General features: G+C 34.8%; 1 protein-coding gene across 10 annotated transcripts in view; it reads right to left on the minus strand.

The window, feature by feature from the left end:
• The window catches only part of LOC112464750 (mitogen-activated protein kinase-binding protein 1), a 44525-nt gene that overhangs the window by 6388 nt on the left and 13713 nt on the right, over nucleotides 1–24424 (minus strand). For 2 of the 10 annotated variants that reach the window (XM_025031911.1, XM_025031905.1), the window contains exons 1-18: nucleotides 23228–23308; nucleotides 15245–15336; nucleotides 13009–13231; nucleotides 11022–11237; nucleotides 10728–10910; nucleotides 10442–10602; nucleotides 10019–10355; nucleotides 9751–9917; nucleotides 9354–9678; nucleotides 9057–9267; nucleotides 6016–6265; nucleotides 5450–5909; nucleotides 4504–4572; nucleotides 4190–4300; nucleotides 3762–3931; nucleotides 3373–3663; nucleotides 3131–3281; nucleotides 624–3051 (exon numbers count right to left, since the gene is read on the minus strand). In XM_025031911.1, the coding sequence (XP_024887679.1) occupies nucleotides 624–3051; nucleotides 3131–3281; nucleotides 3373–3663; nucleotides 3762–3931; nucleotides 4190–4300; nucleotides 4504–4572; nucleotides 5450–5909; nucleotides 6016–6265; nucleotides 9057–9267; nucleotides 9354–9678; nucleotides 9751–9917; nucleotides 10019–10355; nucleotides 10442–10602; nucleotides 10728–10910; nucleotides 11022–11237; nucleotides 13009–13231; nucleotides 15245–15336; nucleotides 23228–23308 (5926 nt within the window). Of the gene's footprint in view, nucleotides 1–623; nucleotides 3052–3130; nucleotides 3282–3372; nucleotides 3664–3761; nucleotides 3932–4189; nucleotides 4301–4503; nucleotides 4573–5449; nucleotides 5910–6015; nucleotides 6266–9056; nucleotides 9268–9353; nucleotides 9679–9750; nucleotides 9918–10018; nucleotides 10356–10441; nucleotides 10603–10727; nucleotides 10911–11021; nucleotides 11238–13008; nucleotides 13232–15244; nucleotides 15337–17563; nucleotides 17933–18683; nucleotides 19315–23227; nucleotides 23379–24424 lie in introns of those variants that run through there. The other 8 variants (XM_025031906.1, XM_025031910.1, XM_025031909.1 and 5 more) reach the window with 8 other exon arrangements.

Here is a 24424-nt window from a genome sequence, read left to right on the forward strand (position 1 = left end):
AATAAACAGTGCCAACTATTTAGAGCTTGAAAACAGAATTGAAACCAGCAATGTTGAGCAAACGAAGAGGAGTACTTGTTAGGGGATTATTTTGCTCCAAGATAATCCCAGGCCTCAGGGCATTTCGAAATTGAAGCTTTGGAGCATCCACCATGTGACCATTACATTTTTGGATGATGAAGACTGAAGGGACAATTTTTGCTCTGATGACGATGCCAAAGATACGAGGTTTACGAAAACAAAGCTTCCTCTGTGAGGAAGCAAAAAAGTAAAAAAATTTTATTTTGGGATCAATCAATTAGTGAAATATTGGATCATTTGTATAGAACGAGGAGGAGACTATTGACGATTGATGTATTTTTTTTCTTGTATTTCAACACTTGGTACATTTCTTTTTTCAAAATTTCCTTTACTTTTTCAACTGCCTCTGTATACACACGTATACTATACAGCTACGTACATCTACAACAGATATATGTACATACGGAAATACAAATATCTCTTCTGTAAACGGCTCAATGTGTTGTAATGTAAATTCTTTTACTTGATTTTGGGAAACTAACACGTAAAATTTAACAACACGTAGAAAATATATGCAAGCATTTTCTATTCGTTATCGATACCTGCATAAGGATACTTTGTAGCAAAAATCGTTTGATCAATTGTCGGCAGAGTTTTCGTCCACTTGTGACTTGTGTGACTCGGACAGCGCGACGCGGGCGGCCACATTCTCTTAGGCGAGTTGGTGCAACTTGAGGCGGACGTGGAGGAGCCGCTCTCCATCAGCGACCTGTCCATCGTCGACACATCGGCGCAGTCGCTGTCCTCGCCGCACGAGTGCAGTCGTATATCGCGTCTGACCGCGTAAAATCTACCATCACGCTCGGCCTCCAACTTGGCGAAGTTCTCGCTCGTCTCTTGACCGTGCGTCAGTCGTAGACACCTCTCCCTCGTCAAGTATTGCTTTTGCTTCACTAGATTCTCGAATTCCTTCGAGAGTAACTTCACGGTGCCCTCGATCGCGCGAGTTATCCGAAAATCCACGCTCGCGTTGAGATCGTCGATACGTTCATTGGTGGTCTGCAAATTCGAACTACTGAGCGATAACTCTTCTCTTTGCGGGTCGCAGGAAACTCCGCCGGGCTCCAATGAATCGTAAGTTTCGTACATATCCTTCGTTGGAATATCGTTCTCGAATAAATTTACTTGTTCCCTATCGTATGATACGCCGTGTCCCTCTCTCGTGTCGTGAATCTTCGTTATATGATGATTTCTCGTTAGACGCGAAGAGTCGTTTTTGTCATACATCAACTCATCCTGCATACCATTCTTATCGGCGCAAGTCTGCAGACTGTAGAATTCGCCTCCGCTGTCTTTATTATCGTCAGATTGCAGTGTAAAATTTGCAGACTGCAAGAACTGTTGCATTACTTCGGTATCGAGTAAATCTCGCTTAGTCTTCTTATCGCTCGACGTAACTCGATATTCGGAACAAGCTGAACTCATGGAGGATGCCGTGTAATTGTCGGAATCGGTTACGCTTTTTAAAGCAGGCGATGAGAGCGGCGTGTCAATGTACTTCCAGGCTGGTCTAGCTCTGTTGCGCATACTCTGAGTGCGGGACGAGTTTCTCTTAGGTTTCGGTGGTTTGTGAGCAACGAAATCATTCAGGATCATCATCGATTCCGGTTTCAGGCTCGTGCTACACGGAATAGTTTCCGATCCGCTGCAAATCGTCCCATCCGCATCGTCCTTGTGCTCATTATCAAAATTGAATTCACAGTAAACTTGAGTTTTCAGTGATGCAGTGTCTTCTGCGAACGTCGTCGTGTTCCTCGCTTTGCTGATTCTAGTGTCCTGCAAAGACTTCGATCTAAATACCGCTCTGTACAGTGTGTTCTCCGTGGTGGACGTTTGTACGTCATCCGTGGTGGTCTCTGTGATATTATTAGGATTTCCACTGTAAGTCTCGGAATTTTGCCTCTTTCGCTTGTAATGAGAGTCGAATAACATTTCCAAAGGTGCTGATTTCACTAAAGAGTCCGAGTCGTCGGTTAACACGCTCTCTGTACTTCGATGATCAGCGTTTTCGTGTAATGGAAACATCTGGTAGTCCGACTCATCAGTTAATATACTCTCCTGACTTCTGCTCTCCTGCATCTTGCGTCGAGATAGGAAGAAGCTCGCGCTCGAGTGTCTATCGTGATCGTAATCCAGAATCTCGGCGCTTCCCTTAGAGAACGATTCAACAGAGGCATCCGAGAGTACACTCTCTTGAGAACCAGTTAAAATCTTCTTCTGAATATCCTGATACGTCGAATAACTTCTGTAGTCATTCATATGAACGTTAATCTGATAGTCGCTGACACAACGCCGAGGTGGATTCTTGAGATCTCCTTCCAGTGAATCGTCGCTGAACGTGCCGTTCCCCTCGTCGGCATCGTCGACGGTCTCTTTAAAATTCTCCATATTACGCTCGTTCATAGCGGGTAAGCTTTCGAAAGATTTTGCAACGTTCTCCATATCCTTCTCATTATCATTCAGACCGATAAAATAACTGCAAGACCTTCTCTTCTGAGCAAATCTTGCAAACCGACTGATATTCTTCTTACACTGCTCTTTCAATAACTTCAATTCCTCGCATACAGGAGATTCGGGCAAAGATTGATTAGCCTTATTCAAAGACAGCTTATACTTTTCAGTTTTTTTTAATGTCAACGTTAACGGACGGCTAAAAGTTGGTTTTTTTACTTTCTCATTGATGCACAACATAGTTGGACTTTTCAACAAGCAGTTTTCACTTGGTATCTCTGGTTTAGGTAACGCATTCCCCATACCTTGGACCTTGTTAACTTTGTTGGATTCTTGGGATTTAAACGTGGGTTTTGGATTTAGCATAGGTTTGCAGGGATTACGCGGTTTTGAAAATTGGTTTAGTTGACCGGATCTGTTACCTGTGCTGAGCCTGTTTGAACGATGATGCTTTTCTTGTATGTGACTGCTCAAGTCGGATATGCTTTGGCTGGATTTCAGTAACGATCTATAACCCACCTGCAAAAATAAGACGCGACGTTTACTGCAAAAGTTCCCGTAGAGCATTTCGCTTTTTTCATGCGAAGATTATATTTACACTTTGTAATTTTCTTCTGGTTTCCTCTATCCTTCTCTGTAACTCTTCCCGTTTTTTTGCAACATCAATGTCGCCTCTCGCATGTTTTGTCGCGTTAACCACCGCCGCATTACGTATTTTGGCAGCAGCGTTACCTTCACCGCCACTAAGTCTACACAACAATTCAAATTGATCAATAATCAGTGATTATTGAAATACGGACCTAGCATCATAAAAATTCACTCGTTCAAATCTCATTTTACCTCCCGTGAAACTGAGAGCTAATACTTGTTGCTTTCGCACGATTTGGTGGTTCTTCCGCGCCGCTAAGCGACTCGAAGGCATTCTTCAGATATTTTTCCCTGTGACTCTGTTTAGAAAGCTGATCAAAACCTTCAGAACTAGCTTCGGATAATATAGACAACGGATTTCTCTCGGCGCTAGGAGTCGACGCCCCGCCTTCTGAATCAGATTCATCCTGACTGCCAGACGCGGTTAATTCACTCGTCCGACCATTCTCCGCGTTCTTCAACTTCTTTTGACGCCTTTGTGACCTGTGTGCATATAAGATGCGCTTTACACTCTTATCGACAAAAAGATTCGCAATATACGCGAGAAGAGCGAACGTAGATATGTTGAACCAAGAACGAACCTTCGAAGTTCCTCAACGTCCATCGCATTAACGGTAAACTGATTTGATACAATATCTTCTGGTGGGGGATAATACATTAACCTATGGTGTGACTTTTCAGAACTAGTCGTTCCGTTTTCCCCTTCGGAATAATCTTCGACATCCCCATCATGTTCGGTGCTTTCATGATCCTGAATAGCATACATTTTTTGATAATATGGCGAGGTATTATTTATTAATGACATAATTAACAATTAAATTAAAAACATAATACAGTTATGAGTAATATGATGTCACGTGAGAGAATATAATATCGGCAGAGAGAAATGTTATTTACATATGTTATGTTTTGTTATATTTGAAAAAGTGGATTTTTAAATTATTTCCTAAAGAGACGTATTATACGTAATCATTTTTAGAGAATGTTTCACGTTTTTAGGAAGATATACCTCAAATTTAAAGCTGCCAAGACTGCTATCGTCGGTGTGATGACGACTTCTCGCGTGACGTGTCACGTCCGTAAAATTATTATTTCTTACTGTCACCTTATCGTCAATCGCCTATGCCATGTGATTGAAATAAAGTGTGATCAATGAAACAAATATGCAAATCAACAATGCAATCCAGATTATCAAAAACAAAGAGATGATTTAAAAAAGCAAGAGCAAAGCACAATAATCGGTGAATAAAGATGAATCTGCTACTAGAAAGACAATATAAGATATACGATCAAACAACAATACTCATATAACTTTGTTAATACCTGTTTCGTTTCATTTTCTATCTCTCTATAACTTTTGGGACAAGATTGAAATACACTTTCCTCTTCTTCCTAAAATCGCAATTAAATGTTAGTATTTCATTCTTAGATTGAAGAAAGCAGCAATATATCAGAAGAATATGTTAATATTCGATATTATTCGACGATTTAATAATTATTTAACGATAATTAACGTAGTTATGTTTAAGGAGAGACTAAACTCTCTTAAAAATGACCAAAGTAGATTATTTCCTGCATGTTTTGAGTTATACAAAGTGATTTTCGGATATGTCCAAATGTCGAAAAAAATGGTTTAAACTTATAAAACTCTCGCGATTTTTATTTAGAAGCGATAATCAAGGAAAAATAATTTTTTTTTAAATTTTAGTTTGATACTTAGCAACACCCTCTATTTGTAACCTTGATTTGAAGTAAACAAAGAAAAAAAAAGTTAATTCATTGCAAGAGATGCGAGGTTGCCAAATATTATCAAATCTTGCCAAATAATATCAAAATCTTCAAGACACTTTCCAGTAAAATCACATTTTCTAACTTTTACGTACCTTTTTCTTGAGAAATACATCAAACCAATTTTTACACGCGTTATCTTAATCTCTTCAGAAATGACTGGATCATGATTTTTATCATTCGGTTTTAAAAAATTATAATTTTATAAAAAATTACAAGCAACTAAAGTTAAAAAATTTTTCAAATTATACGTAAACGTCAGAAAAAAATCTTATTTAGAAAAAAGTATCACGCCAAATGTAGCCAAAATCGCGTGATAAGAATTTAAAGAAAGATGATTCAAATATGCCTCAGTGAGAAAGATAAAGATGAGGAATATAAAGATAACTATGGCCTTGTAATTTCGCAACTGCATCTCCTCTATCTCTTAATTTACAATTTATCTATCGCAAAAAACTCGTAAAGATCCTCTTCTACTAACCCTTTTGTTAATCATCGTTTCTCGACGATAGTCGCTGCTGCATTTCGTCTCTGTGCCGCTGTCGATGGAGCTGTCCTTCGAGTCGCCACCACCGCCACCGCCACCACCGCCATCCGAGTCAATGGCATTGCGCGACGGAGGAAACGGTATAACTTCGTCGCTGTCATAGACAGACTTGACGGTGATACCGTCGCTCTGTTGAACCCTTTGTGCCCATCGTCCCTTTGGCAGATCGACACCGAGAGACCTGACATTTGAGTTCAGAGCAGCGCTATCGTCAACATTCGTGGTATTTATTTGTTTCTTCGCCCATAGCGGTAACTGACCGACGCTGAATCTGTAATCTACGCTCTGGAGCGTTGGATTCGAGTTGGGATCGAGAAGATCCGATGGAGGCGATCCAAAGGTTTCATTATCCAATCGTATGTCGATTTCGCCATCGTTGACTTGGAGCGGTTTCCTAAATGAATACATTCGAGAGATGCACGTATTTTAGCATTTAGCCGAAGCCACACGACGACACGTAAGATCGAAAGAGCATTTGTGAACGGAAAGAAGCTACTTACTTGCCGGCGCGCATCGCTTGCTGAGCTAGACGAGCCTGCATGGTCACGACCATGTCGTGCGGAATACGCCACACGAAGACGCAGCCGTCACCGCTCGCAGACACAAGGTGACGACAATCTGGGCTAAAGCGCAAACCAGTCACCAGTTCTGAATGACCAACCATAGTGGCCATGCACTCGCCGCTATAATAATCGTACACGCATAACGTTTTGTCTGTACATGAGGTAGCTACATAAATACCGGACGCATCTGAAAATAAGCCAAATGGGATATTTTATATAGATTATCAGTCGAGGTCACGTGTGTAGACCACGTTATAACAAGCACAGCGCTGCTGTGATTCCCGCTAAATAGTGGAAAATCTTTAAATGGCAGGCGTGGAAACTCTTGATTTTTATTTCCTCTTAATAAAAATTGATTTTAAGAATAATCAAGTTATTTTCAGTTGAGTATTATGTCTACTATACGTTCGTAATTATTTCAGTGTAATCGAATTTCTATGTTGTCAGAAATCTTTCTCCTAATATAGATATCTGCATTTTTAACATTCAGCGCTATAATATCACTGTTTATTATAATATGTGTTAACGTGTTTTTTTTTTCTATTTAATAAAAAATTATTCTAAGCCAATGCATTAGAATGCTGCATGCCACTTTTTAAAATATTAAAAATATAAAAATTGATTCATCTTTATATATATAAAATAACATTTAGCAGAAACTACACTTTTTATTATTGAAAATATATTACAGATTGAGATATATATTACATGATTTTTATAAACAGACGTAGTAGTGTCATACAAGTTGTAGTATTTGGAGATTTAAATAAATTAATAAAAAATCCAGGAAAATAACAGAAATAAATAAACAATATTTTTATATTGCATTTTTCCTGTGATGCATCTATGGTATTACGACTTTATATTATTTTATCAGATATAAAACTTTACATTTTTTAAATATCGACTTTTATACCAAAATTCCTGTTTTTATTTTCTCACGTTCCATCAATTAAAAAAAAAAATAAACTTTATTACACTTAAAAAATTTTAATTTTTTGTCTTGTTTCGGAAACACTCCGAAACACTAATGAAGCTTTGTCTAAAATCATCTTCTACGGCAGCGATCAGCGATTGATTTCATGACAATTTGGTATGCATACATACATATGGAATGGAAAACATTTTGATCATGTGCGTGACATTTTCGTTCTGCATATATGCCATTGAGAGAGATAGAAAGGACTGAATAAAGTGGTAATAGAGAAATCGTTCAATTTATAATGTAATATCAATGTGTTATCAATACGGAAGTTTAACTGTTTATGCAGAAGGTGGGCAAAATAAACACATGTAAACACCTAGAAAATACATTACTTGTTTTATTAATAAGAGGTTGGCCCTCTTATTAATGATAAGATCATAATGCCTTTAATACAAATTCTATCCTGTTGGAATAGAGTCATATAATGCTTCAACAACCAATGGAATGTTGTACTCTTTTAATGTTGCTATTCTTTTAACAGAACATCTTTCATACTTATATATAAGTGATGTTGGAGGAAGAAATTTGCTTCTCACTTTTCAAACGTGCTCTTTGTTCTCCTGAAACTTTAATGTTAACAACAAACAACAACATCAATATCTTTCCTGGCCAGCGTACGTACCTGATTCAAAAATATCATTGAATCATTGAACAGTTTTAAAGAGCAAAATGAGGAAAGTTTTTCCTCCAATTATTTCTTGAGCACGTGGAAGATGCTTTGTCATGTACGGACAAAATTTAGAGTCTTCTAATAACGAATCAAATGTTGAAGAATGTAGGATGGACATAGGATTGCACCCAAAGACAAAACTTTCTTCCTCTACTAATATACGTACGAAGTGATGAGAAGCTCGCACAAGGGATTTCGGATCGCTTGAGTATAAATAAGCGTGAAAAAAATACCACAATGACTTACTCGAGCGATACTCAAGCTCTTGGTCTATTAGCTTATTAGCTTTATCAATCTTTTATGTATTCATTTTGGAATTCTGCTCTTGTTTTTGACATTAAGAAACTCTGACCTATATACCTGAACGAAAATTCAAGTCCCAATCAAACCATTGTAAATTCAAGAATTTCTTGAATAAAGGTATTTTGTAAATCCTGAAATCTAATTTATCCAGAAACACCTAACCATTTCCCGGAACACCTCTCTAAATCTGTCGCTGTTAAAGAGCGTGGCAACAGACAGAACAAGTCCAACTATATCTGTCATTGTCGAAAAGTGTGACACAACAGAAAATTTATAATTTAATTTATCTTTCTTTATGATGTCTAGAAAAGGGGGTAAAAAACACACGTGAAAAAGATTAAATTTTAAATCACGTAACTATAAGCAATCCAATCTAATCAGGATCCTTTCTTGCTCTTCCTTAAACTAAAGAATTTAGAAACTGAAATCCAAGGTGACGTAATTCAAGAAGTTCCACGTCACAAACACATTCTCCTAGATTTTGAAATCAATTTTCCTAATTTCAATTTTATAAATAAATCTGATCCTCGTTACAAGACTTTTAAATTACGTTATCTTTTCGGCCCCGATCAATCACACAATCTGTACGTCAAATCTCGGGTAAAGTAACATTAAATATATTGAAGTCCAAAAATGGACGAAATAATTCTCTTTGTCACGTCACACATGACATCTTCTAGAAAAATGATATAACATTGGTGACACACACACACTGGTGTCTATTTTTAAGCATTGTGTGAGTCTATTCCAACAAGAACAGATTCTGTGTTAAAAACAAACAGTGGGTTTTACATCTTATTAATAACAAGTTATTAACGACAATTGATAACATCTTATTAATAAAACAAGTAATGTATTTCCCAGATTATTTCACATTATTTTGTCTATCCCTTGTACGTATTTAGAGAATACTCTTTTATGTGAATCATCAAAATATATCTAAATATCGCTATTGAAAGACTTTCAGTATTACTGTAATGGAGCAGCGATGCATAATGAGCTATGAATTATTCATCCTACCTAGAACAACTTTAATCAGCGATCCGTCGTCACTAACGGAACCTTTAAAAGTCTTGCTGTGTTTCCCTGTAGTAACATTATAAACTCGGATATTTCTATCTTGACAGGCGGTTAACACATGCTTCTGTCCAGAATCGACTTCCATGTCATACAGAGTGGTTTTTCCCTGAGCATTGCGACCCCTAGCAAATTGCGGCATTCCGCCTGGCGTCTAAAAATACAAGAGAAAATCGTAAAGTGTCTTGGTGAATGCCAGATCTGAAATTGATTATCAAACATCGAAACAAGATTACTTACTGATTGCAATTGCCTAAAAATAATACTCTTATCCGCGCCGCAGGATACCATCTGTATCTGATTACATTGATTCAATTGATTAAAAAATCTAACCGCGGTAATGGAAGAGCTATGATCATCAAGCGTCTGCAGAAAATTGTATCCCTGATCGACGCTAAAAACGTGAATCAATCTGTCGCGAGACGCGCTTGCTAGTAGTCTAGGGGCGTCCAGCGAATGTCGTGAGAACCTGGAATACTCTAGACACAGCACTTCGGCATCGTGCGCTTCTATCAGGCATAACTCTTCCAATGAAGAAACATCGTGGATTCTGATATTACCGGATCTGTGGAAGTAATATGTGATAGTATCCCTTGCTGATCGCCCATCAACTGGATTTCTCTTCCAGAGATTTTACCTATCCCCGGAAGCGAGGTGCTTGCCGTCAGGAGCGACTCTTATCGATCTCACGCCGTTACGACCGTCGTAAGATGCGTCGCTCTTTTCGGCGGATCCCGCGGCGGCCAAGTCCAGATCCTTCAGGTAAGTCAACTCCGGATCCACGTACAACACCTTGAGCAATTCCTATATCAACGAAAAAACGGGGACCGTGCGAAATAAAACATCGACTTTACACGCGCCCACTTTTCATTCTGATTACATTTTACTTGAGGGAGAATACTGACATTGCTATAAATGTTCCGCTTGTATAAGGTATCATTTGGCGTGCTATCCCTCTCCAAATTCCAGACCCTTATTGTGTCGTCGCTGGAGCAGGTGATGAAACTTCCGGGCGGCATCGCACCGACGGAATCTGAATCGGTCGGATACATCTCGACGCCCCAGATGCAGGCCGAATGGTACAGGAACGAGTGCGACTTGCCGACCCGCTTGATATCCCTCACATCCCAAACGTAGATGCTATGGTCGTTGTACACGCAAGTCAGTTTGTTATTTCGCTCATCGAATGCCAGCGCGATCGCGTCCGGATACCTCGCGTTAGGCGGATGTTGAGACATATGGCTAAAACAAAAAACGCGAATAAGAAGATATTCCTAAATGTCGCAACGGAGACGTATCGAGGTGTGTCATTGTTATAAAATATAAACCTGATAGACAATCCTTGTGCAACGTCTACTCCCAAGTAATGTGTCCTCGGTAATGTGGTGATAAACTGAAGTGTGTTAGGACTAAAACATCTTACAATACCCTCGGCGCATCCGATAAAAATATATTTATCCCCGATCGCCATGCAATTGGCACTACTCGTCTGTAAGGACAGCAATGTTTCTTTTTCATTACCAAATACGAGTTTAAAAGTAGATTGATCGTGATCTATTTATATTTCTCGAATCGAGTGTAGAACCGAACTAATCACTAATAAAAGTAACTTACTCGAAGCTCGACCCACTTGTCCAAGAGCCTCCTGTTATTAAATTCGCACAACAGACCCGTTTTGGTTATCGCATACGTAGAATCTGCCATCTCTCCCCTACCGCAGGCTACGTCAACGAAATCATTATTTCTCTGCTCTCCTAATATAGCGGAACGACCCATCAAAGGCACGGGTTCTTTGTACTGTGTAATAAAATGTCGCATAAGATCTATATCCTTCTGTTACATCACATCAAGAAAAAACACAATACTTTTGTTTCGCGGTAAGACAGTAAAACAGGGTTGAGAGCTTACCTTGGCGCTACGCGAATACTCCAAGTACCAAAACTTGACGTGCCTGTTACCCACGGTAACGAAATACGTGCCATTCTCCGCGAAACAGACGGCCTTCACCTTGCTCGAAACTTTATTGGATGCTACTTTGACATTGTTCCGCCAATCCCAAACATTCACAATCATGTCGTGCTGCGAACCGACCGATACAACGTACTTGTTGCTGGGCGAGAACGCCTGAAATCAAAAGATAAATGTCCTTTCAATATCTTGTACTGCCTCATAGGCGTAATCTGAAACCTCCTACCTCTCACACACGTAATGCACGTTACTTAACATTGTATTTCGCGACGATATATTGTAAAAAATAACTGACGTGTAAACAATGTAAAGAACTTCGCATTAATCATGTATATGAAACTAGGTCCTGGTAAAATCAACTAGTTTTCTTATATGTTGTAGCTGCTTATGACCTGCTGAACAAAATATGTAATAAGCTCAAAGGTATAGATAATGCGCACAGTTACTGACCTACAGCCAGACAAACATGAAAAACTCAGGCTCTACGAATACGTGTTTAGGAACACTTTGGAGTTGAAAACATCATAAAAAAATGATTATTATTAATAATAATAATCATTTTTTTATATATATATATAAAATAATGAGTAAGGATTCTCTCGAAATTAAAACTTAAAAAAAGGATGGCTATGAGAGTCAGACGCAGTTATCACAGTGCGTAAGTGATTAAATTACTAATTTATTCCCTGTGTATACCATTCGTACGTTTCGTAAGTAATTTAATTAATTTTCTCGCTGAAGATGGCTCAATCCCGAGTCGAAACGTATACGAATGTATACACAGGGAATAAATCAGTGATTTGATCACTTACGCACTGAGATAACTGAGTCTGACTCTCATAGCCATCCTTTTTTCAAGTTCATATATATATTATGATCATATACAGGGTCCCATACATGTGTCCTATACAGGGTGTCTAAAAAGTCTCGGGAATGCCGAAATATCTCGAAAAATATTAGTTTCATAAAACAATTTTTTGAGACAAAAGTTGTAGGGTTTAAAAAGATCTATTTATTAGCTTTATGAGTTTGACCTTGGGTGACGTCACCAAGGTCAGGTTGAAATCACCTTGAATTTTTTCAATAAAACCTATTTTTATCACATATTTTTATAGCCTCTTTCGAGACCTTTTAAGACACTGTAATTTTATCCACTTTGAGTGTAAAGTCGTTTCGAAGTTATTGAACTTTTTATGGTAATATGTTGGAAAGTGTATCTATCGTATATTATACACCCGTGTATGACGAAGAGGTTAATGGGTGGGTGGGTTATATGTTATTATATAACCACACATCATCAGCAGAGCGCATCTCTTCGCTAAGCCCATTATCACATTTTATATAAATAGGAAAAGATATACGTACTCAATATACTGGTCGTCTGTCTTAAAAAAATTAAACATGAGGCAAACACAAGCTACAACACAATACAGCATCACGTTAAGTATATATATATATATATATATATTTCATAAAAAATTCAGTTGCTCATGCAACCATGTCAGGCTGCTTTTAAAATCCTGATAATTTTCAAAAGTTTTTTTTAAATTTTTTAAATTTGTTTCACTATAATATTTGACTAATTAGATCGATTTTATATCTATTTTTAAACAGTTAATTTTTTATTTAATGATACATAAACTTTTAAATGCATTTTACGTATTTGGAGTTCTTTTTTCTGTATCTTTTTTTCACCTTTGTAAGATTTTTTAAATGAAATTACTTTATTTCAAAACTAAAGTGTTATCTTGAATTTTTCTATGATAGCTAAATTCTAAAAAACTATATTTTAATTTTTCTTCATATAATTATATCCGTTTAAAATTTTAATCTTTCTCTTACAACGAAAATATGAAGAGTGAGAAATGAGAGACACCGTACGATCGTAGACACATGAAATAAAAAGTCATCGCAGGCAAATACTCACCACGCAGTTGATGCCGTACTTATGTCCCGGAAATTCCGCGATTTGCACGGCGTTGTGCGGATCGGAAATATCCCAGACACGGACGTTCGGCATATGACCGCATTCACCGGTGGCTAAGAGTTTACCGTCACCGGCGAGCGCTAGGGAGGTCACAGTCTTCCGCGAGGCATTCAATACGTGTGCTTGACTGTTTCGTCGTGGATTAAACAGCACGATGGTGCAACTGTAATAAAAGAATACTAATATGTGAAACGTAACCAAGGTAATTTTAGCTTAAAAGAGAGCAATTTATTTATCGTAATTTCTGATACGAATTTATGACGAACTGAGACAACTGTATGATTATAAATAAATTAATAAATTAAAATTAATCAATAACATCATATTTTACATTGATTTAAGTTGTCGTTGTTAGACGTAATCGGATTTCATACAGCGATTTTCTAAATATGGTAACATGGTTAAAATAATATTGCACAAGTCGGATATGTATTTAACGAGTTATAAGGGAATATGACCATTTGCACCAAGAGGGAAGTCCTCTAAGGGTTGCGGCGCAAAAATCGTTATCATTTCCAAATAATAGCGCATAATTCGGGTAAGTATTATGTATAGTTGAGTAATCAAATTTTAGTATTTTTAACGAGTTACAAGAGAATTTTAGCATTCGCACCAAGAGAAAAGTCCCTTAAGAAATGCGGCGCAAAAATTGAAATTACCCTGATGTGAGAGCGCATAATTAGCGCATAAATCCTGTGTACTTGTTTTTTTTAATTTGCTTACGATTAACATGTGGGGGGGAGGGGGCTCACTGACAATCTACTCAGCCCTCCACTTAAAACAATTTTTTTTTACTAAACGAAAAAAGCGCAAAATTATTTTTGACGGATTTAAAGAGCGCATAAATAGCGCATTATTATATAATTTATTCATTAAATTTTGAGCAAGTGGGGGGGGCCAGCTAGGCAGACGTCTTCCGCTCGCAATATCTTACGATTGAAATAGCCGAATAAAATCGTAACGATAAAATTAGAATACTTTCAGTGAATATTCAAACTATATAATGACTTTATGTAACAATACTAAAAAATTATTATACGTGAAGACACACAACATATGCGCACACCCACATGTATACGCTTTCATGTCACGTATTTGTTTAATCTTCAAAAATTTTATTTCGAAAATTTATACAAAATAAATTTATAACGGTAATTATTTTTTTTTTTATTTAAAGACCCCACTTTCAGTCCCTTATTTTCCTGATTTCATAACGTTCACTGTTCACTCCCATAAAAATAAAAATGTTTCTTTGCTTAAAGTAAAAGACCGACGAACGCACTTCTCGCAAAGTGTGTCATAGATGTTGGTCTCTTATCGGGATCAACGTCTGGAGACCTACACAGTACGTTCGACTCGCAGCACACGCTTCAAATGTATTCCTTTTATATTAATTAATTATCTTTCAATAGTACGAGTAAATATAAAATTTTACGTAAAACGGATTGCAAAAATTTGAAAAATAAAAATTCTTTTATATTCTATAGGTTAAAATTTGTATCGATAAAATTTCACTTAAAATTTTAAGTTAAAAATAAAAATTCTTTTATAAATAAATTTTAAGTGAATTTTTACCAATACAAATTTTAACCTATAGAATATAAAAGAATTTTTATTTTTCACATTTTTGCAATCCGTTTTACGTAAAATTTTATATTTACTCGTACTATTGAGAGATAATTATTTAATATAAAAGGAATACATTTGAAGCGTGTGCTGCAAGTCGAATACACTGTGTAGGTCTCCAGATGTTGGTAGAAGTAAGGGAAGAAGAAAAAAGAAATGGACGCAAGAGCTCCTCAAAAGTGTCTCCTTGTAACATGTAAGAAATTACTTGTAAAGTGCACGAGTTTTGACGAGTTTGAACGCATTTGACCATAAATGTTATAGATATGATATTTAAAAAATTATAAGTACTCTTTAGAATTTTAGAATAAGAGCAATTATATGAGTTGTGAGCAAAAATCAAAATTCCTCTTTTATATTTCCTTGACTTTTCCAGGTCTGTGGCAAACTTTTCATTGTTTCGGGAAACAATTTGTAAGATATCTCATTATATTCTTTTGACTTCATTCATTTCTTCAGTAATATTTGTATCACTTTTCATTAAAAAGAAAATTGTATTTGTTACTATATATCAACTTAAAAAAATTAATCAGAAAAAAGTCAAACTTACCCAGCTGGATAAGCGACCAATTCACTGGTCTTATCACAATCGAGGGCTGCATTGCTGGAAACAGTTACACCCAGCACTCGTTCTAGCTTGATCTAAAATATAACAAAAAAGTTATTGTTACACTGACATTCGCACTCTCTATAATCGTTGGTAAAATTCTTAACATATCTATTATATAATAAAATTAATAAACAATCTAGCTTCAGAATGATGGCGGAGAAAGAATTTTTATTCCACACTCGTCTGGAACGAAACTGGTAAAGTAAATCGCGCAAAAAGAATCGCGAGAAAGACGATAAGTATGATTGTGAACAGCACCAGCGTGAAAAGGTAAAAAAATCAACTTTTTTCCTATTCGGCAACAATAATAAGGTGGGGGGCATTCGCCATATATACAGGGTGTCCTATTTTAAATGCTCCAAAATACGGAAATTATGGAAAAACGTTTTAGACAAAAGTGCGGTAGGATATCAAGAAGAACAAACGTCTCTAACATCTTTAAACGTCATCTTGCGCTACCTGGGTTGCCACGAAATCAGCCAATCTTTACTAAATTAACAAATAAATAATATCGAAGTCTGCAAAAATTAATTGAATATTTTACAATGGTTTTTCTAAAATAATCAGATATTTGATTAGTATAGAAATATACAGAAAAAAGAAAATGTAAATTTAATAGTACAAATAAATAAAAAAAAGTAAATGCAAATTTAATTCTGGAATGCAATTATTTCAAAATTAAAACGGTAATCTTTGAATGTAAAAATTTATCTAAATCAAAATATTAAGTATGCATGTGCGCACGCACATATTACATTCGTATAGAAAGATGCGGCGCCTCACGAAAAAAAGTATTTTCTATTAAAGAACGGTTTCGCGCATTATATAGCATCTTAGCAGATTGTTATAACTTGACATAATAAGGAAGATATAACGGAATATAAACAGCGCGATTGCGCATTGTCTACACGATGTTTATACTCGAGATGCATGAACATTCTGGAACCCGTCTTTTATCTTTATCATCTCTGAAAAAATAATTGGATCCGTAGCACTGTACTTTTCCCAGTTTCTTGAGTGCGGTCGTATAATTAATCGCTGTTCATTAGACTCAACGGTTTTATCTATCGTGATGCGCACGTGTTCAGTTAATATAAAGTGCAGTAGGAAACAGTCAATATAAAATATAAATAAATATAAAACCAATTAAAACTTAATTAAATATTTTAAAACCTTTGATTAATATGGAAACTAACAAAATGGATTAAATGGTTCAAACAATTGAAAAAACTATTTGAAAAAATATTATTTTAAAGATACATTTTATTTTATATATTTTTTATATACATTATCTATATTCTATTAATGTATAAGCTATAAAAAATTTCTCTTATGTATTTTCCTTTTTTTTATAATAATAACAACAATTAAGAAATTTTTGAAATCTTCGATTAATTTTACGAGTAATTGTGTACAATTAATCAAAACAATCTCGAATTAAGTTTTGTCTCCTCGTGATCATGATTATAGCAAAGAAAGTAAGAACATATATGTAAGTACAATATATTATAATAAGTTATAATCTAACGTTATAAAAATCAATCATATATTCTCTTTATTGCACTTATTATATTTTTAATATCATTTATATTGCATATTATATTTTTTTATATATTACTTTAATATTATTTATTATTTAATTACTTTTTACATTATACAAGGTGGGTCAAAAATATGGGTACAGTCAAATATCTCGTAAACAATGCAGTTTAGAACAAAAATGTTTTAGACATAAGTTGTATAGGGTTCAAAAAGATCTATTTACTGATCTTATCAGTTTGATTTTGGATGCAGGATCTTGGAAAATGTCTTGACAAAGTCTACAAGAATATGCAATAAAAAGTAAAAGGTCCAATTTAAAAAATTTAAAGTGACTCTACCTTAACCTTAAGAATGCTTAAGGATATGCTTAAGATCAAATTAATAAGGTCAGTAAGTAGATCTTTTTAAATCCTACAATTTTTGTCTGAAACATTTTTTCTAAAATCCAATGTTTTCGAGATATTAATATTCGACTGTACCCATACTTTTGACCTACCCTGTGCAATAGAATCACAATAGTGACTGTTACGATCTATGCTCGTTAAATTTATTAGATTTATTAATCGTTAGCACTATGTTATTATAGCGTTAATGTGAAATTTTTTGTGTGATGAAATAATTGATTTTTAAAGTGCGTAATACAAAGCTACACCTGCGCCAACATGGCACGACGATAATCATAAAAGAAAACCGTGTATGTATGTGACCATTACGTACGTCGTATGCTGGAACAGTCTCCTTGTCGCGTACAATGGGCGAATTGTTCCTAGGTATTATTAAAGCCATTTTTCAAAATATCGCGAATATATATGTATCTCTTTTTCTCTTTCCCTCCTCTTTCTGCTTCTCGTCTGCTCTCTTAGTCCACACATCTACACGATTTTTTCCATTGTTTTTTAATACGCACTAAAAGATGCGTAGTACGTTCACGTTTCTCGCGTGTAAAGTAATTTTTCAATCACCAAGTATCTCGCGATGATCATATATCCCCCAACTCGTGTCGTTTCCGAGCTTATCAGTTTCGATGAAGCTTCATTATTAACTGCCACAGCCACACCAGAATCCTTAATTTTTACGCACATAAAACTTTGAATTTCAACTTTTCACTTATGTCAGTCTATCACGAGTTCTCAAAGACATTTTATATAATTTAATGTTTGAAATAGAGTAAAGACACAAACATGTATGAATTAATTTTAAAAAGCAACAGTGTAGATAAGTTTTACAATAAATTACTGCGATAATACTATTTCGTTTTTCTTTTAGATTTTAGATAAAAGATCTGTAATTCAAATTCTGACAATTCTGATTTTCATTTTTTGATGATACGACATACGAACTAATATTTTCAACTATGTTTTTGTAAAAAACAAACGCAACAAATTTCCAATCGTAATATCTTCAAATATAAACGTCATTAAATATATGATATCAATATAATAAAAATTAATATAAAAATCTCTCGCAAAAATATCTGTCAATAAAGTTATATTGTAAATCTAAAATAAAATTTTGAACAAGCTGATCGGATCTGATCTTTGTTTGATCAATATTTGACTGTAATATAATATTTGATGTGCAATACATTTGAACACGGATTAACAATAATATTAAATTAATTCTAATTCCATTAAAGTACGTCTAACTGTCGATTAATTATAACTCCACAGTATTTGCTCTATTTTACCACATTTTGACATTTGATTCATACAATCATTCGTTCCAACATTTAAAATATTCTCAAAAATCATCGCATCATCAAAGTTATCGAAATCTCTCTTCACTCAGAAAAAATATATTAAAAAACATTTTAATGACAAAAAATACTGATGCCTACCTTCCCGAGGCATATTTCTTTCATAAAATTTTAAAGGATGCACGTTCGCGGCTCATTGCAAAACCTCCCAAAGGCAAAATATTCATGATACTATTATCATTCTTTCTTCAATTACGTCACGCTTCATGATCATGCATATGCACGATGTATGCGCATATACAATAATTAAACATAATTAAACATATTTTTACAAGTGAAAACATCCGAAGAAAGAAATATAACAAAAAATTAGATATTTTTCACCCTTTTAAGGCGGTTTTGCTCAAACCTAAAAAATGTCGCGATAAACTCATAATATTTCCTTTACGTGCATCCCTAACTCTAAGAAAGTGTACGATCGTTTTTGCATTCGTGACGTCATCCGTTATTATTGTTAAATTAAAATTCAACCGGCACAAATTTTTAATTCATTCGCACAGTCACCGTTTGTGCGTGTTCCTTCATCTTTTCGACGCATTTTCTATCTCCACAACAAAAAATCACTTTGTTCGGAAAACACTTGACACTTCGTATCGATGCGATTTCAAATCCTATAGCTAATGTTGAAAAACAATGAAATTTCCGCATTTCGTGCACTAAAAGAACAAGAGAAACTAAACGAGAAAAGACGACGAGTAAGAGTGACGACGGACGTCCAACTCTGTACTGAGGTACACCAACGGTTCTGCCGTTCGACTATGATCCCCACTCACTCTCACGTCTACCTGCCATACTTACGCGTGCACTTTTTCCATATTACGCGCGTGTTCCGTCACGTGCCTTTCTAGTATATGTAATACTACGTGCGTGTTAGCGTGCGCATGATATATACCTATGTATATGATGGTAAGGGGGTTCGTCATCGTGCATCTCACCAAAATTACCAGAATCCTCTTAAATTTTTAAAGTCTAGCGAGACATATATGTCCCGACATGTTTAAAAAATCGTATCTCTGGTAAATACGAAGCTATTAAAGATCAACTAAAGCTCATTTTAAAGAAAATTATTTAAACTTTAACTAAAAAATATTGTTATAAATACACGTGTAAAATATAAGAATAAATTACTTGTCAAGTAAAATCGTTAGGTTCTCGGAATAATCGTGAAATGTTATAAACATAATATATAAACGCGCATAATTTTCAGATATTTCAATGATAGGAGAAATACGTATTGGAAAAATGCTATTGAATGATATACTTACAGATGTGCGCGTGATAGGTTAAACTGAAAACTTTTGAATCTTAATTATTTCTATACATAATTTTTATGTTTTGACGTAGACCGTATCATATGAGTACGTTCAAAGGTATCGAGAAAAGAAGTATGCGATGTAGGATTATGTATTAAAACATATTACCGAAAGTTCCATAAAAAATGAAATATACATTTCTCTATAATAAAAAAAATAATATATATTCCCCTATAATAAAATTTTATTAGAATTTGATATTTTATATTTGTCATATTGCATGGATCCGTCATTTTGAACTTTTATGTTTTGACTTACGTTTGCAACAATCACAAAAACTTTTAAAAATAACTGAATAAAATATGCATCACGTCTCCAAAAAAGTCAAACCTAGAAAGGTTCAACTATTGTACAGACAAAATCAATCATCATAAGATTTGGCTCATATTGAAACATTACGTAGGCTGCTCACTTATCTCCTCAATCGCCGAAGGTCACTAAATGTAAATCGTCACCACCTACGTGCGTCCGACGTTCATCGTCCGCAGGGACATCATCTGAATGGATTTAAGTGTCCCGTGCTAGGCTCAAAAACAACTTGTACGTTAACATTTCACCGACAAAACGCATAAAACTGTACACTTTATATGAACGTATATATGATGTTACCAACAAGACGCATATAGGAGAAACCGAGGCGAAGTCGTCATTATTTTTTCGGTGCCGATTTTTAAAAAAACAAATAATTTTAGTAAAATGTGGTATACCGTTGTAAAGAGTGAACCCTTGACTACAAACGTTATACGGACATTTTTGGTCTACGTCGCTTTGTTCAACTGATACAGAGTAAAAACGACAAAGGTGCAAAACGTGAAATGTCAAAGTTTCCGGGGCGGAGTCGTCACTTCATTCTCGGACTGAATTAAAAAAAAAAATTCATAATTTCAATCATAAAAAATGATAGGATATGGAACTGTATAGAACCAAAAATTATGAATTAATTATTATTTATATTTGCTAATATGTAAAATTTCCTTGAGATGGCTTTTACAAAAGTTTATGATTGCATACTTTAAAATATTAAAATTACAATAATTTTATAAAAGCATTTTTGGTGTCATGCGCACAAATAGATTTGTTCGCTGCAGATTAAAGTATTAATGCATTAGCTCCTAAAGTGTTTATTGCAGACGGCACGCAGACGTGATAGATGGACGACTCTAAATATATTCTTATTACGTATCGTATCATATACGAGAAATAAATATTCATTTTTTAGAAAGTATATCTATTAATGAAAAGCGTTATTTTTGTATACAAATAATGTAGATGATAATTTATCACATGCATCACAAACATTTTACTATAAAAAATGAAAAAATTCTATGGAGAATTTTTAACACGTGCGTAAAGTACAATTTTGTAGATCTTTAATTCTCAACGACGTTTGAGAATGTATTGTTGGTGATGGCATTCTTAAATACTGAACATTAAATATTATCATTCTTATATACAATTAAGCACTGGGAGGAAAGTAAAATTTTGAAAGAGAAAACATAATTTTCTCCAGAGGATGTATAATACATCCGCTCTACACGGTTCACGAATCGCCAAATATCAAATGAGATAATGATGATATACGAAAAAAATCTCAAAGCGTAACAGTCAATCTATAAAAAAATCGTTAAAGTATAACCAAACTTGAAACATTCGCAAGTCAAAATAACTTATTTAGTTCAGTGCCAAAATTTATTTAATTTTTTGAGGATAAGTTTAATTTTTCATTAATGGATCGATTTTCTTGAAACCGGTGCCAAAATTTTTCTAATTTTTTGGGGATGGCGATGATGTGTAGAATTTTTCATATGGGATTTAATTTTTCATTAATGTACCGATTTTTTTGAAAACTGCAAGTGCTAAAATTTTTCTGAATGCGAACTATTCATTCAATTAATGGACCGATTTTCTTCAAAACGGTGCCAAAATTTTTCTAATTTTTCGGGGATGGCAACGATGAGTTTAATTTTTCAGTAATAGACGTGTTTTCTTAAAACCGGTGCTATTTTTTTCAGTGTTCTATGCCAATGTATTCAGAATGTTCGAAAATGTTGAAAAATCACCTTTTTAAAAAATGTCTATATGTGTGTATATATTCCACTCGCTAAGGATGATCCAAAAGAAGAATGTGTGGTGGAGGCCAATTTTGTTTTAAATAATAAAATTGGTTAATATGTAAAAAGATCAAACCTCACCGATGACTTTGACCTTGACATATGTTGTCAAGGTCATCATCCTGAGTGACCTTCAAAAGGTTTTAGCCGGCGGTCATTGTTTATTAAAGTTATGAACAAAAAAATTTAAAATATATAACAATTTGTGTTAGTGCTAAAACATTTGCGCGATGCGCAAAAAAAATAAATATATATCTCTATATATACATAAATTTAAGAGAGGAAAATATAACTTGAAATGGAAAAAAATTCGAATCTGTAAAGAAAAAAGTAAGAACAAAGAGGGTTTAGTGTATAATTTCTTGAAAGTGGCGCTATATTATAAAGGCGAAGGAAATATATTTAGGTGAAGACATTAAAACGACCCACCCTGTATATGTATAGATTTAAATGTTTGGTTAATATCGCGCGATACATCGAAATCACTAATCGACGTAAATATCGACTGATCCGAGTATATATGTTATAAATAGGAATAGAATTATCAAAAGAACAAAAGAGACATACGATTTCGAGCCGAGTCATCATCCGCAACCAAAACGATCGACAAGTTACACAAACGGACAACGTAACGACACGTATCTATTAAACAATTTTAATAAAGAGACACGACGACTGAATACGAATAATGTACACGTACGACGGCTAGTATTCATTCAATCACAATAATGTAATTCAAATCCAGGCTATCGATTAGGCCTACTCAGAACTTAATCGCGGTTCAGCCGTTATTGAGATTCGATCATCTATGGATCTCTCAACTTGTCGGCTCGCATATAGATATACGATCTGTGAATCGCTGCGCGTATATACACTTGGCGCGAGACACTACTGCACTAAAACAAAATCTGGTTCGTTCATTTTCTACCAGAAAATACTGATTGAATCTACCAGAATCTGGTTGAATTAATAAGAATTCTGGTTACATAACTAGAATTCTGGTTGCATTAATTGGAAGAAAAATCTGATTCGTTCATTTTCCACCAGACGTCCAATTAATTCAACCAAATATTTTTTTCCAGTATGTGTCTCTTGATGAGCTGTTTGATAATCGGCTATTTTCGTTTTCGATTTGTTAAAAATAAAAAGATTGAATCATAGTATGAGGTGAGGATGATATTGAAATTCAAAATTTACTTACCCTATCTTGTATTCTAATATTTTCTTGGCCTCTCTTTAAATTTGGGGCCCGGAGAACCTTGCTTGTGAGTGACGGTTCCATTATAACGGCAAATTCTGTTCTCGCGTTAGATTTCCATTTCTGAAAGAGTGTTCCGATCTCATTTCATTCCCTGAAACAAAAGTTGTTTTTATATAACATTCACGTTAAATATAACTTTCACAAAGAACTAGATACGCGAATTCCTTCTCTGATGTAGTCACTCCCTAGATTATACAATTAAATTCGCAAATATAAATTATCTCGTGTTGTTTTTACCAAACATTTATATCGTACATTATAGATATTTATTTCAGTCTAACGTAGCGATAATATACGCCTCGTGCAATTCTAAAAAGTAAGATTGTCGGAAAGTTACAGCCTGGATAATAAATGAATTCGCTGTGCTATGAAATCAGCATGACAAATCGATATTTCGGAACTTCCTCAGATTCGCGTGGATCAGATTTCTCGATAGTAGCAATAATAAGCCCATATGTGGTGAGTCGTTGAGCGAAAGTAAGAGTAAATGTGTGTCTCGATCGTGGGAGATCACGACCTACGCAAATTCCGCATTGACTTGCAATTAGTACTTTCAAAGAAGCAGAATATCGGTCTATTGTGCTGAGGTTATAACAGAAGACAATGATCCATAATTAAGTATAACAATAATACATTTTTTTCTAAGATTTTTTATCATTAATAATATCGACCAAGGCACATTGACTTTTGATTAAATATTGACAAATCGATGGTATATATTAAGAAATTGGACCGCACTTAAATTAAAGAATAAATATTAGCTTTTGGAAAAACCTAAATTAAAACACTTTAGACCAATAAAAAGTGTTAAACATAGGTGTCCGTATATTCAAAATGAAATAATACGTCAAGATTTTCCTTGAGATTTGAATGACAAGATATTGTGATATGAATATTGTGATGTGAATGATAGATATGAGTAACTAGAGGTAGTTTCCTGGTGATAAGAGTAGTGTCAACGTAGCAACAAAATAGCACTAAACAAATATGTCTTTGTTTTTTGCTCATTTTTTTATGTGGCTGTGCTAACTTTAGATTTAAGCTAGCACAGCTATTGTTTTTTACGAATCCGCTGCAGCAAAAATCTGGAGCAACAAAAGAGAAAGAGCACTAACGTTCTGTGTATTTTTTATTCGC

Source organism: Temnothorax curvispinosus, unplaced genomic scaffold (assembly GCF_003070985.1).
Source record: "Temnothorax curvispinosus isolate PA1 unplaced genomic scaffold, ASM307098v1 QBEX01014555.1, whole genome shotgun sequence".
Classification (NCBI taxonomy): Eukaryota; Metazoa; Arthropoda; class Insecta; order Hymenoptera; family Formicidae; genus Temnothorax; species Temnothorax curvispinosus.